Source organism: Hemitrygon akajei, chromosome 2 (genome assembly GCF_048418815.1).
Source record: "Hemitrygon akajei chromosome 2, sHemAka1.3, whole genome shotgun sequence".
Classification (NCBI taxonomy): domain Eukaryota; kingdom Metazoa; phylum Chordata; class Chondrichthyes; order Myliobatiformes; family Dasyatidae; genus Hemitrygon; species Hemitrygon akajei.
The window spans coordinates 212,229,318-212,244,122 of NC_133125.1; the positions used below are offsets into that span (position 1 = coordinate 212,229,318).

At 47.4% G+C, this 14,805-nt stretch overlaps 1 protein-coding gene across 2 annotated transcripts in view; it reads right to left on the bottom strand.

The window, feature by feature from the left end:
• Window positions 1-13,931: 13,931 nt before the first annotated feature.
• Window positions 13,932-14,805, bottom strand: part of LOC140720542 (butyrophilin subfamily 3 member A3-like) — a 388,295-nt gene continuing 387,421 nt past the window's right edge. For both annotated transcript variants that reach the window (XM_073035384.1, XM_073035390.1), the window contains exon 10: window positions 13,932-14,479. In XM_073035384.1, coding sequence (XP_072891485.1) covers window positions 13,947-14,479 — 533 coding nt within the window. In that variant the 3' untranslated portion in view covers window positions 13,932-13,946. The remainder of the gene's footprint in view (window positions 14,480-14,805) is intronic.

Genomic DNA, 14,805 nt, shown 5'->3' on the forward strand with positions numbered 1-14,805 from the left:
GCCCCACCTGACAGGGTGGGTCTTCCTTTTATACCCTGTAAAAAAAACCTGTCACATGACCTCTACTGGCGGGAAAATGACATCACTCCACCATCACAAGACCATTTCCTCAATCCAGTATAACTTCAACCCCAGTCACGTGACAAGGGTACCACTGTCACGTGTCACGGGTACGTAACAGTGCTTTCACTTCCTTTGGATACTGATTCTTGTCACTCTTGGCTAAGATCAAGTGTCGTATCTTCGGGGATTCGCTGCGATCGGAAGGCGGAGGAGAAGACTTCGCGCTGACGCAAGGGGGGGATTTCTAATGCTGCTAATCAACTACCCCTTTTCCAGCGACGACAGCGGTGAATAGGATGGCTGCAAAGTCCAGCGCATCAGCCGGAAGTCCGGGAATCAAGAACTCTGTCAGGATGACAGTGCGGAACCAGAACGAGGGCACCGGCTTCACCAGGGAGAAGATGGACTGTCGTGGATTTACGGCCGAGGACATCTACTGCTTGCAGCATTTCACTGGCATCTTTGATGTCACCTTCTGACAACCCGCAGGGAGGCAGAGGCTGCACCAGCAAGTTCGAGAGAATGGGAGAGAGGCGCCACTGTCGCTGCTACAAGCACAGCCCCCTCTTTGTCGCTGCCCAGCAGGAACGAACTGTCACGGTGCTGGTGTTTAATCCATAGAGGTGGTGTGGTGGACGTCCTTACATTCCTTGCTCGGTATGTGGAGAGCGTAGGAACTAGTCTGGACGAAGGACAGCCTGGGGATCTGGACCAGCAAGCAGTAGGTCAAGGTGAAGCTGAGGGTGGACTCCAACGGCTGCGTCATCCATCCGCCCCTTCGGTCTTCGCCATCGTAGGAACCCAGCTTCATGGTGTACGCGGGTCAACCCAGGGTGTGCCGCAACTGTAGCAAGGCGGGGCACGTCGCAGTCCAGTGCAGGGCTGTGATCTGCGGGAACTGTAAATCGGAGGGCCACCTTACCAAGGACTGTACGCAGACCAAGTCCTGCAACCTCTGCGGACAGGCTGGCCGCCTGTACAGGGCCTGTCCGAGACGTGCTGGCACCTACGCACAGGCGACCAAGGGAGGTGCCGGCTCTGAAAGAGCCCCGGGAGATTTGGATGTTCCCGCCACCTCTGCAGAGGCGGCACTCGACACAACGTTAAACGCCACCAGGGAAGAAGGCGCAACCACCCCGAGGGCCCTCACTCCCTCGCAGACCCTCCAGGACCCGCCACAGGAAAAGGAGGAGTCCATGGAGGAGTGGAGAGCCGGGGGGGGGGGGGGGGGGGGGAGGAGGAAGGCTGGTGCATCGTGGGCAAACGCAAAAAGGCCCCAAAAGGCTTCGGCCAAACGACAGAGGGCGGAGCAGAAAGAGAACGCAAAGAAAAGGGCAGGCGACCACACAACCTCCGGTAACCTGCCCCTTCGGAAGAGGCAGTGGGAGAGGCCAGCAGCGGCGGGCAAAGAGAGCGGATAAAGTCTGCTGGCCACCCCCCAAGTACAAGCACAGGAGGCGAAGAGCAGCAGAGACACCCAGCATAGCAGAGTCCGGGAGCAGAGTCACATCTGGCGCCCCGCAGACAGAAGGGGAGGCAGACCCGGGAGACAACAAGCCCCCAGGCTCAGAACCGGAACAGCCACACCCAGGGGTGGACGACCTGCAGTTCCTGAGCCCACAGAAGGTGAAAGACTTCACAAAGGCGGTGGGCATGAAGACTCAGGACTGCGAAGGTAAGGACGGTGTGCAGCTGAAATAAGGAACTTTATATGATGGCGGACATTAAACCGGCGTGCTTGAATGTGCGCAATTTGAAGAGTACTGGGCGTTGCGTCTTGTACAGTACATCTGGCAAATTGCCTCATTGCCAGACCTCACTAACAGGCACCAAGACCTCGACTGGCTGGCGGTGAGAGGGGCCCTCCCAGTCCGATCTCTCCTGTACGCCCGGAACGTCGTCTCCACAACCCTCTGCCCACAGGAAGACTGCAGTGAGGATGAGTCAGTGACCCACCTCTTTGCACATTGTGGGTTCGCGGAGAAGGTGTGGAGGAGGTTGGAAGGGGCAATGTCGAGGTTCATCCCCAGCAGCTGCGTAACAGGACTCTCTGATCTACGGGCTTTTCCCGGGGACGCACCTGAAGACCAACATCCGGTGCTGCTGGCAGATCATCAACTCGGTGAAGGACGCTCTTTAATCGGCCTGAAACCTGATGATGTACCAGCACATGGAGATGTCCGTGGCTGATTGCTCCCGAATGGCACATTCTCTCCTGCAGGAGTACGTGCTGAAGGATGCGCTCAAACTTGGTGCAGCCACGGCGAAGGTCCGTCACCCGCAGGAGTGGGAGGGGTAGGGTGGGGATGAGTATACCTTTCATCAGCGGTGTGGATAGAAGAATCAATATGGCGCCACAGGAGTGGCTGGAAATGTGCAAAGAATGAGACTTAACGCCTGGTTTTATTGTAAATAGATTTTATTCTTGACTAAGGTTTGAGAGTTAACGAACGATGTTTTTTGTAAGCATCTGTATTTTGAATAAGGACAGAGTCAAGGCATGATTTATTGTAGATAACTTCATTTGGTGAATAAAGACTCAGATTAAACGAGTGGTTTTTGGAATCATTTTATTGTAATATTTCTGAATAAAGTATACTTTTGGGGGAAAAATGTGTGTGTAGGTGAAGGGATTTAGAATGTGAGTCTATCGCTCACTCCGGAGCAGTAGGTGGCGGTAATGCACCATTAAGCTGGATGCCAACCGCCGTAAAACAAGGAGAAGAAGAGGAAGAACGGGTTTTGGTTCAGAGCCCGAAGGCTGCGGGTAAGCGGCTAAGGATTTCCGGAGCGAAGGCAGTTTTACTACTCGTGGTAAAAGAGAGCCAAGACTGCGCACACGCGTGACGTCAGCCAGTAGAGAGCGAAAGGTTTGAAAATAAGACCGCCATATCGAGCGGACAGCAGAGTGCTAGGGCTTTGGCTCAACGGGCTTAGGTGGTAACGGGACAAGGCGAGATAGGTTTAACTTTGTTAATTGCAGAAAGGAAGTAGTATGTATGTGAGGCCAGCTTTTTGGGCTCGGTGTCAGGTGTAGAAAGTCCTGAAGTCTCCCAGCCTCTCGGACAGCCATATTTGCATTCGATGTGTCGAGCTGCAGCTCCTGAGGGACCGAGTTAGTGAACTGGAGATACAGCTCGTTGACGTTCGCCTGGTCAAGGAGAGCGAGGAGGTGATAGAAAGGAGTTATAGGCAGGTGGTCACACCGAGGCCACAGGAGACAGACAAGTGGGTCACAGTCATGAGCTGGAAGGGGAAGAATCAGGTACACCTGTGGCTGTACCCCTTGACAATAAGTACTCCTGTTTTAGTTCTGTTGGGGGGGGGTACGAACAGCCTACCTGGGGGAAGCGACAGTGGCCGTGCCTCTGGCACAGAGTCCGGCCCTGTGGCTCAGAAGGGTAGGGAAAGGAAGAGGAAGACAGTAGTGATAGGGGACTCTATAGTCAGGGGGTCAGACGGGCGATTCTGTGAATGCAGGAACGAAATTCGGATGGTAGTTTGCTTCCCAGCTGCCAGGGTCCGGGATGTTTCAGATCGCGTCCGTGATATCCTGCAGTGGGAGGGAGAACAGCCAGAGGTCATGGTACATACTGGTACAACGACATAGGTAGGAAAAGGGAAGAGGTCCTGAAAAAGGACAACAGGGAGTTAGGAAGGAAGTTGAGAAGCAGGACCGCAAAGGTAGTAATCTCAGGATTACTGCCTGTGCCACGCGACAGTGAGTATACGAATAGAATGAAGTGGAGGATAAATGCGTATCTGAGGGATTGGAGCAGGAGGCAGGGATTCAGATTTCAGAATCATTGATACCTCTTTTGGGGCATGTGTGACCTGTAAAAAAAGGAGGGGTTGCACTTGAATCCCAGGGCGACCAATATCCCGGCGGGGAGGTTTGCTAAGTCTATTGGGGAGAGTTTAAACTGGAATTGTTGGGTGATGGTAACCAAACTGAAGAGACTGGGGAAGAGGAGGTTGGCTTAGAAATAGAGAAAGCTTGTAGACAGTGCAAGAGGGAGAATAGGCAGGTGATCGAGAAGGGATGTGCGACGGACGGTTTGAGAAGTGTCTATTTTAATGCAGGGTGTATTGTGAACAAAGCGGTTGAGCTAAATTCAATAGCCTCCATTTCTGCTGTTTTCCACGCACAGATTAATTACAAGGGATTTCCGCAATTAAGACAAGCCCCCACAATGTAGAAAATTGACTCCAACCAAATTTGTTCAGAACCTGGATGCAGACCCCAATTTTGTCATGAATCCCATGAAAAGTTGAAAAGGACCAGCAGAAATGGAACACACCTGGAGTCTGGTTTGATATAAATTAAGACTTTTTTTTACTACTATGAATTAATATCATTAAAACCAGATAATACGATACAGGTTATAAACTATTAAATATATATATATATATCTCCGTAAATGTGTGTGTGGATACAAAGGTAATAGCCCCAGAGGTAGATATCAGTCTTATGGTGTCAGGTAAGTTTAAGCAATTCAGTTCACTTTGTGTTGTGTCGAGTTGAATTGACGATAATAGAAAAAGAATTGACGGAGAGTTGACGTCAGAATTGACGGAGAGAGAGAGAGTTAATTGAGTTGATGTTTAAGTTGGCAGCTTTTGTTGTTCTTGCTTCCGAAGTCTTTAGAGTAACTTCGTGTGAACCCCACACAGACACAGATGGACAGAGCCACTTCTAGGGAACGGTCTACTAACCCACGGCATGGGTTCACCAGCAGCAGACCCCCACAGGCAAGCTCTTACCCGCACTGGTAATCACGGGTCGAAATTAATTGGTCCGTGGCCTCCACCCTCGTGGTGGTCTTAAACTCCACCAGTGGTTTCTCGGGTAGCTTCCGCAATACCCCATGTCGTGTCTCTTCTGCCGTTATCAGACCAACTGCCTCATCTTTTTATAATCTGTTCCAAATTCCAACCGTGAGTTAGCTCAACCGCTCTGAGCTGTTACCATGGTGACTTCCCAGCTCGTGTCTCAGCTGGGGCCGTACTCTCTCTCTCTCAAGGTCACAATTAAAAGTGTTATCAAAACCAAGTCAGAGTCCTCTCTCTCTTTTAATTGCCTCCTTGCTCATTAGACTGCTGAATTTTCTAGCAGTTTCTCACCTGCGTGACACCTTCCCCCTTTGAGAAAATTTTGATCTTTGAGCAAAATTTTGCCCACTCACAGATTCTACACACCAAGCACTACATTCTACTTCACAAAGTGTACATTTAGCATTTACACGGTTCATCAGCATTTTTTTTAACAGCGGGATAGGCAATCTGCAATGACATTGTCCGTACCCCTCAAGTGTTTTATCTCGATATCAAACTGCTGTAAACACAGGCTCCAGTTTAATCTTATCTAAAAACACCAAAGGGTTATGGTCAGTGTACACCACTAACGGCTTTTGTGCAGCACTGATGTAAACCTCGAAATGTTGTAATGCAAAATGAGGGACAGCAATTCTTTTTCTATTATCGAGTAATTTTTCTGGTGCACATTAAACTTTTTGGAAAAGTATGCCACCGGATGTTCAATACCATCATCTCCCCTCTGTAATAGCACCGCCCCTGCAGCTTCATCGCTAGCGTCGTTGCTAGGGAGAATGGCTTCATGAAGTCCGGTGCCTTTAGCACTGGGTGGTGACACAAGATATCCTTTAACTGTTTGAACGCCTTTTGGCAACGCTCATCCCACACAAATCGTTCACTCTTTCTCAACGGTTTTCCAGTGGAAGGGCAATAGCAGCAAAGTTCTTGCAAAATTTTCGATAATACCCCCACCATACCTAAAAACCTTCTCAAGGCTCTCTTACCCGTTGGAATGGGTACATCAGCGATAGCCTGAACTTTCCCTTTCACAGGAGCCAGTTGACTCTGACCCACCACGTAACCAAGATATGTGACCCTGGCGTGACCAAACTCACTCTTGGCAAGGTTCACCGTCAGATTAGCTTTAGAGAGTCGGTCAAATTTCTCTACTGTCACAATGTGTTCCTCTCACGTGTCATTCCATACTACTAAATCGTCAATATATGCCCCAATATTCTTCAAGCCTTGAATCACAGAGTTTATCATACGTCGTAATGTCCCAGGGGCATTACTACACTACAGTGTAGCTATACTACACTGCCTCGGTGTATCTGGGAATAGATTGGAATGTTTGCCAATTAGCTCCTTTATCTGTTGTTGTTGCTTCGGTTCCAAGTGTTTAATTTTACTGTCTATGTTCTCCAAAACACTGGCATTCTTGAGTCGAGCTGAAACCAGACATTGCTCATTACACTCCACCGTTATCTCTGGGCTAGTCTTTGCAGCTGGGTCTTGTTTGGTCATGACCCCAATACGGATTTAGAGTCACAATAAGGTTTGATTAGGTTCACATGCACTCATTGAGTGGCCTTCCTTCTACCAGGTGTCCTGATAACACAGTTCAGCTCATCAATTTTCCTCATTATTTCGTAAGGTCCACTAAATTGAGCCTGGAGGGGGTTATTCTCCAAGGGAAACAAAACCAAAACCTTATCTCCAACCTCATAGCTTCGGTCCCTCACCTGTCTGTTATACCAACGCTTCATATCAGCCTGGGAGTCTTGGAGATTTTGTTCCGCATGGTCACAAGCCCTGCTCAGCCTGTCTCGAAACTCTAAGATATAATCCAATACCCCAATTCGCACTTCCTTCTGAGACCATTCCTCTCTCAGTAAGGTCAAGGGTCCTCGAGGCCTATGACAAAACACGAGCTCAAACGGACTGAACCCCAACGATTCCCGGATCGAATCTCTTATTGCAAATAGGAGTAAAGGTATACTCTCATCCCAATGTTTTTTGGTTTCCATACAGCACGTTTCAATCATGGGTTTGAGGGTAGAGTGAAACCTCTCTATCGCTCCCTGGGATTGGGGATGGTATGCCTTGGACAAAATTTGTTTCTCTCCCAGTGCCATAACTATCTGTTTTAAATACACCCGATGTAAAATTACTGCCCTGATCCGATTGTATCTCCTTGGGCAAACCCACTAACATGAAGAACCTAATAAGTGCCTTCACCACTGTTTAAGCCTTTAGGTTCCTGAGGGGTATTGCTTCTGGGAACCTAGACACAGCGCACACAAAGGTTAACAAGTATTGATGGCCACCTGCAGTCTTTGGCAGTGGGCCAACACAATCCACAATGACCCTGGAGAAAGGTTTGCCAAAAACTGGTATGGGGCGAAGTGGCGCCTTTGGGATAGTCTGTTTTGGTTTCCCTACCACTTGATGTGTGTGACAGGTTTTACAAAAAACCGCCACATCCTTTCTCATACCCGGCCAATGAAATTCTTTCATAATCTTGTGCCCTGTCTTTTTTTAACTCTAAGATGTCCCCCTAAAGGCATTGTATGAGTCATCTTGAAAATTTCTGTTACGGTAAACCTTCAGAACCACCACCTGGTGAACCACGGCCCAATCCTCATCGGCAGGTACTATCGATGGTCTCCACTTCCTCATTAATACCCCGTCCTTCAGATAGCAACCCATTGATTCCCTTTGAATTTCATCCTCAGTAAGAGTCTCTTTTAAAAGTGCAATCTCAGGATCCTTATCCTGCTTTTCCATAAGCTTCCGCCTGGACAATGACAAATTCCTCTTATCCACCTCACTACCTGAGTCCTGGTCGAACACAGACCGTAGAAGAGTTTCGGATAAGTCAGTAGGATCCGTACCCCTGTCTTTGCTATCACGGGCACCTGAACCCTCCCATCAAGATCACTTCGCTTCTACAACCTTCATTGTCATGTTTCTTGTGACCGTGCATGTGGGGTAAAGCTCACTGTCTGCTCTTGTCTCACTAACAGCAGGCCAACTTGTTAGCTGTAACCCTGGGTATACATCTTTTCCTGCCAGGTCATTTCCCAAGACGTCTGCGTTAGCTATCGGTAATTTAGGTCATATCCCTATCTCAACTGGTCCAGACACTAAGTAACATTTCAAAATTATTTTGTGCAAAGGCACGACCTCTGTTCCCTTGCTAATACCTTCCAGAATTTTCACTTGTCCGTTTTTGTCTCGTCACCAATTTCTAAGACATCACTTAATATCAGTGGCTGAAGGGCTCCAGTATCGTGCCAGATTGTCACTGGAACTAAGGGTGACCCCTCCTTCACAGACACAAAACCCTTGATAATAAAACACTCAATCCCTTCCTGAACTTGGCCAGAACCCACCTCCCTTCGTGTGGTCTCATCCGCTGGCGCACACGCGTCGGGGGTTTTCCCCTTCTCCTTTCCCATTTCTTTCTTCTGAATAAGACAGTTAGATGCCACATGGCCAGGCTTCCTGCAATAGTAACAGGTAAAACTGGATAACTTAACTTTGGTCGGTTTCCCCTCCTCTTTACCTCTGTCACTAGCTCCTGCCTTCTTTCCTGTGTTACTCGGCGGATTATCCACGTAACTCTTCTGATAACCCTTGCTTGGGAAAAACTTAATCTTCTGAATCAGGGCAAATTCACCTGCTAACCTAGCGGCCGCGGAAAGGGTCTCCACCTCTTTCTCTTCTAAGTATGTCCGTATCTCACTAGGGACACACTTTTTAATTCCTCGATCAGCATCAGCTGTCTCACTTTGTGGTAGTCCTCGTCTACCTCTTTCGAGGCACACAACCGATCAAAGTACCTCTCCTTTTCACGGGCAAACTCTATATATGTCTGGTTCCCAGACTTCCTCAAACCCCGAAACTTCTGTCGGTACGCTTCTGGCACCATTTCATAGACCTTAAGCACAGCCTCCTTCTCAGCATCATAATTAGCTGACTCAGTCACAGACAAGGCAGAATGTGCTTGCTGTGCGTTCCCTTTGAACACACTTTCCAGCAATACTGCCCAGTCCTCCCTCGGCCACTTTCTGTTCTGATCCACTTTCTCAAAATGCAGGAAGTACCTATCAACGTCTCCTTCAGCAAACGGAGGTACCAACTTAATTTCCTGACTGACATTAATTGATACGCCCCTCTCGCCACCACGGCCTGACACTTGACCTCTTGACGTCGCATCTCCCTCTCAAACTCCCTCTGTTTCTCTGCCTCTGCAGCCTCGAACTTAAGTCTCTCCATTCTTAATTGTTCCAGTCGTAACAGGGTCTCCTCATCACCTATCGGAAACTCCTGTAGTGACTCCTCCTCAAATAACTGTTTCCCAACACAATATTCAGCTATTTTCCCCCGAATTCCTGCCTACTCCTCTGTATTCCGGGAAGTTTCCGTTTTTTAGAAATGTCACATAGAACCTCCTTTCTGGCTCTCCTCAAAAACAGAGGGGTAGGGTTCTCCATAAATTCAATAGCCTCCATTTCTGCTGTTTTCCACACACAGATTAATTACAAGGGACTTCCCTAATTAAGACAAGCCCCCAGAATTTCGAAAATTGACTCCAAACAATTTGTTCAGAACCTGGACGCAGACCCCAATTTTGTCACGAATCCCGTGACAAGTTGAAAAGGACCAGCAGAAATGGAACACACCTGGAGACTGGTTTACTATAAATTAAGACTATATTTATTACTACTACGAATTAATATCATTAAAACCGGATAATCTGATACAGGTTATAAACTATTAAATATGTGTGTGTGTGGATACAAAGGTAATAGCCCCAGAGGTAGATAGCAGTCTTACGGTGTCAGGTAAGTTTAAGCAATTCAGTTCACTTTGTGTTGTGTCGAGTTGAATTGACGGAGAGAGAGAGTTAATTGAGTTGATGTTTAAGTTGGCAGCTTTAGTTGTTCTTGCTTCCGAAGTCTTTAGAGTCACTTCGTGTGAAGCCCACACAGACACAGATGGACAGAGCCCCTTCTAGGGCACGGATTACTAACTAACAGCACGGGTTCACCACCAGCAGACCCCCACAGGCAAGCCCTTACCCGCACTGGTAATCACGGGTCAAAATTAATCAGTCCGTGGCCTCCACCCTCGTGGTGGTCTTAAACTCCACCAATGGTTTCTCGGGTAGCTTCCACAATTCCCCTGTGTCGTGTCTTCTCTGCCATTATCAGACCAACCGCCTCAACTTTTTATAATCCGTTCCAAATTCCAACTGTGAGTTAGCTCAACTGCTCTGAGCTGTTACCCTGGTGGCTTCTCAGCTCGTGTCTCAGCTGGCGCCGTACTCTCTCTGTCAAGGTCACCATTAAAAGTGTTATCAAAACCAAGTCTGAGTCCTCTCTCTCTTAATTGCCTCCTTGTTCATTAGACTGCTGAATTTTCTAGCAGTTTCTCACCTGCGTGACAATTCCATTTTTAAGTGTCTGTTTTTGAATCAGATTATACATAAAAGAAGTATTTAAAAAAAATTCTTTTTGACTTAAAGTTTCAATTTCATTAGGTTTAAGGAATAACATTGTTTGACACAGTTTATCTCTTAAGTAAACCCTTAATTGAAAATAACCAAAAAAGTGTTATTTGATATTTTATATTTATTCTTTAATTGTTCAAATGACATCAATATACCTGCTTCATAACAGTCTCCTATACATCTAATCCCTTTTTGGTACCAATTATATAAAAGTTGATTATCCATATAAAAGTATTTAGTATAAGAGTTGATAATGATATAAAGAATTTATATAAATTAAATTATTTATCACTATTGAAAAAATTCAAGAAGTTCTTGATAAATGGATGATGTTACCAATTACAATAGTGGGTAGAGTTAATGCTGTAAAAATGTATTTCCTGGATTACAGTATCTATTTCAAACACTACCAATACAATTACCGCAGAAGTTTTCTCAAGAGTTAAATAAATGTGTGAGGAAATTTCTTTGGAAAGGTAAGATGTCAAGAATATCGTTGGAAAAATTGACATGGAAATTTGATTTAGGTGGGATACAACTTCCAGATTTGAAGAATTCTTATAAAACAAATCAACTTAGATTTATTGCATCTTTTTTTGATGAAGAAAAACCGGCATGGATTAGAATAGAATTAGATAAGATAGGAGAAAATAATCGGAAGATTTTATATATAAATGGGAATCTAAATGGATACGGGAAAAGAATGAATCTCCTATATTAAAACATTTGATTGATTTATGAAATAAGATAAATGTTGATGATGAAATAAAGAAATCTTTATTAGCAAGAAGACCTCTGATTCAAAATATCCTTTTACAATTGATAATCAGGGATATTTGTGTGGAGTTCTGCATAGGTACGTTCCAATGAGACAGGGAAGTTATGGTAGGGTACAGGAACCGTGGTGTACAAAGGATGTAATACATCTAGTCAAGAAGAAAAGCTTACAAAAGTTTCAGAGAGCTAGGTAATGTTAGAGATCTAGACGATTATAAGGCCGACAGGAAGGAGCTCAAGGAAATTAGGAGAGCCAGAAGGAACCATGAGAAGGCCTTGGCGGGCAGGATTAAGGAAAACCCCAAAGCATTCTACAAGTATGTGAAGAGAAAGAGGATAAGACGTGAAAGAATAGGACCTATCAAGTGTGACAGTGGGAAAGTGTGTATGGAACCGGAGGAAATAGCAGAGGTATTTAATGAATACTTCAGTATTCACTATGGAAAAGGATCTTGGTGATTGTAGTGATGACTTGCAGCAGACTGAAAAGCTTGAGCATGCAGATATTTTGAAAGAGGATGCGCTGGACCTTTTGGAAAGCATCAAGTTGGATAAGTCGCCGCGACTGGACGAAATGTGTCCCAGATTACTGTGGGAGGTGAGGAAGGAGATTGCTGAGCCTCTAGCGATGATCTTTGCATCATCAATGGGGACGGAAGAGGTTCCGGAGGATTGGAGGGTTGCGGGTGTTGTTCCTTTATTCAAGAAAGGGAGTAGAGATAGCCCAGGAAATTATAGACCAGTGAGTCTTACTTCAGTGGTTGGTAAGTTGATGGAGAAGATCCTGAGAGGCAGGATTTATAAACATTTGGAGCAGTATAATATGATTGGGGGTAGTCAGCATGGCTTTGTCAAGGGCAGGTTGTGCCTTATGAGCCTGATTGAATTTTTTGAGGATGTGACTAAACACACTGATGAAAGTAGAGCAACAGATGCAGCGTATATGGATTTCAGCAAGGCATTTGATAAGGCACCCCATGCAAGGCTTATTGAGAAAGTAAGGAGGAATGGGATCCAAGGGGACATTGTTTTGTGGATCCAGAACTGGTTTGCCCACAGAAGGCAAAGAGTGGTTGTAGATGGGTCATATTCTGCATGGAGGTCGGTGACCAGTGGTGTACCTCAGGGATCTATTCTGGGACCATTACTCTTAGTGATTATTATATATGACCTGGATGAGGAAGTGGAGGGATGAGTTAGTAAATCTGCTGATGACACAAAGGTTGGAGATGTTGTGGATAGTGTGGAGGGCTGTGAGAGGTTACAGCGGGTCATTGATAGGATGCAAAACTGGGCTGAGAAGTGACAGATGGAGTTCAACCTGGATAAGTGTGAAGTGGTTCATTTTGGTAGGTCAAATATGATGGCACTAATGGTAAGACACTTTGCAGTGTGGAGGATCAGAGGGATCTTGGGGTCTGAGTGCATAGGACGCTCAAAGCAACTGCCAGGTTAACTCTGTGGTTAAGAAGGCGTATGGTGAATTGGCCTTCATCAATCGTGGAGTTGAATTTAGGAGATGGGAGGGAATGTTGCAGCAAAAGGGCCCTGGTCAGACCCCACTTGGAGTACTGTGCTCAGTTCCGGTCGCCTCACTACAGGAAGGATCTGGAAGCCGTAGAAAGGGTGTAGAGGAGATTTACAAGGATGCTGCCTGGATTGGGGAGCATGCCTAATGAGAATAGGTTGAGTGACTCGGCCTTTTCTCCTTGGACCAAGAGAGGAAGAGCAGTGATCTGATAGAGGTGTATAAGATGATGAGAGGCATTAATCGTGTGGATAGTCAGAGGCTTTTTCCCAGGGCTGAAATGGTTGCCACAAGATGACAAAGGTTTAAAGTGCTGGGGAGTAGGTACAGAGGAGATGTCAGGGGTAAGTTTTTTACTCAGAGAGTGGTGAGTGTGTGGAATGGGCTGCGGGCAATGGTGGTGGACGCGGATATGATAGGGTCTTTTAAGAGAATTTTGGATAGGTACATGGAGCTCAGAAAAATAGAGGGGTATGGGTAAGTCCAGTAATTTCCAAGGTTGCGATATGTTCGGCACAACTTGTCGGGCCGAAGGACCTGTAGGTTTTCTATGTATCCCAGATTGGACAAGAATGTTGCACTTACATACGAGATGAATCAGGACAACAGAACTCACTTCATGGATCACATCCTAGAGGCTACCAGGAAGATGAAGGAAATAGGAAACCAATTCCACAATTATAATCCCACAGGAAGGTTGTGGCCATCTTCTTTCCCGCTCTCTCCATCTGCCCGTCCCCCATACTGTCCTCGCCACCTCGCTCCCTTTATTCCAGTCTCCACTTTCCCTCTCCGATCAGATTCCATCATCTTTGTCTCTCCCACCTCTCATCTCCCAGGTTCTGACACATTTCCACACTCCACACCTCCCTCATCTGGATCAGCGCCAACTTTTACTCCCCCTTTCTGTACTAATTCTTTGGCACTTTGTGTGTTACCACCGGCGCCTGTCCCGTCCCCTAAGATTCACCCTGACCTCCCTCTCCCAGTCAGCACCACCACCACTTGTCCCAGTTACCCTGTCAGTCCCGGTAGACTTTAGCACCCGGGGGAGCCGGGGAGCTCGGGACCCGCCACCCGCGACTGCTGCTGAATCCGCAGTGTTTCTGCTCCGTTGACGGATGCGGTGAACGAGTTAAAATTAATGGATCGATAATTCTCACAACCTGTTTACTTCACTCTCCACACATTTACATTTACACTGACTGACTCCTGACGCCTGTTCCGGTCCCGGACCCGACCCATTTACAGACCCGGAGCGGGACCGGAGCAGATTTTCACCCACTGGTTTTTATATCCAATCCCGAATGAAGAATAAAGTTTCCCCGTGAATTTATTCCCAGTGAAGGTGTGGAGATGGGACTTGGTCTCCGCGTTGTAAAATGAAACTGTCCCGGACTCGTAACTCAGATAAACTCCCACCCTCCCGGGGATGGGACCGGCAGGGAGACGGGACTCAGGGGAGGTGAGAACCCACATCCCGTCATCACGCCGCGCGATGATCCAGAATCCGGTCTCCGGACTCCGTGTGACCCGTCTCTTCCTCTTCACAGACTCTGCGGCGACTCCCAGTCTCCACCACCGATTCCCCGTCACCTCCACCTCCCAGTAATGTCCCCCCGATGTGAATCCCTCCGATCCCAGCACACAAGGCCAGTTTGTGAACCTCTTTCCGGTGTCAGGGAGATCCCTCCGGGTCTCGGTTTGTCTCACACTCTTCCGATCCTCAGACACCTCGAGCAGCGGGTGCGCCGTTTCCACATCCAGGGTGACAGAGACTGGGGGGAGAAACAGAGAATTAGAGATTTCCTGCGGATCCGGGGGGGGGGGGGAGGGAAGAGTCAGGCAGTGTGACCCTAGGGATCGGGGGGGGGGGGGGGGGGAAGACTCGGGCAGCGCGGCCCCGGGACCGGGGGAGAGTCCGCTGGGCATCAGGCACAGTCGGGTGACCGACAGAAATCTTTCCCGGGGTTTTACAAACTACAGCGGATAGACAACCAATATCTTAGGAAGTTTTTCCACCGGGATGGAGTGTGAGGTTTTCCAGATCACAGAATTCTGGAGGACCTCAGCGGGTCAAGCAGCATGTGTGGAGGGAGATAGA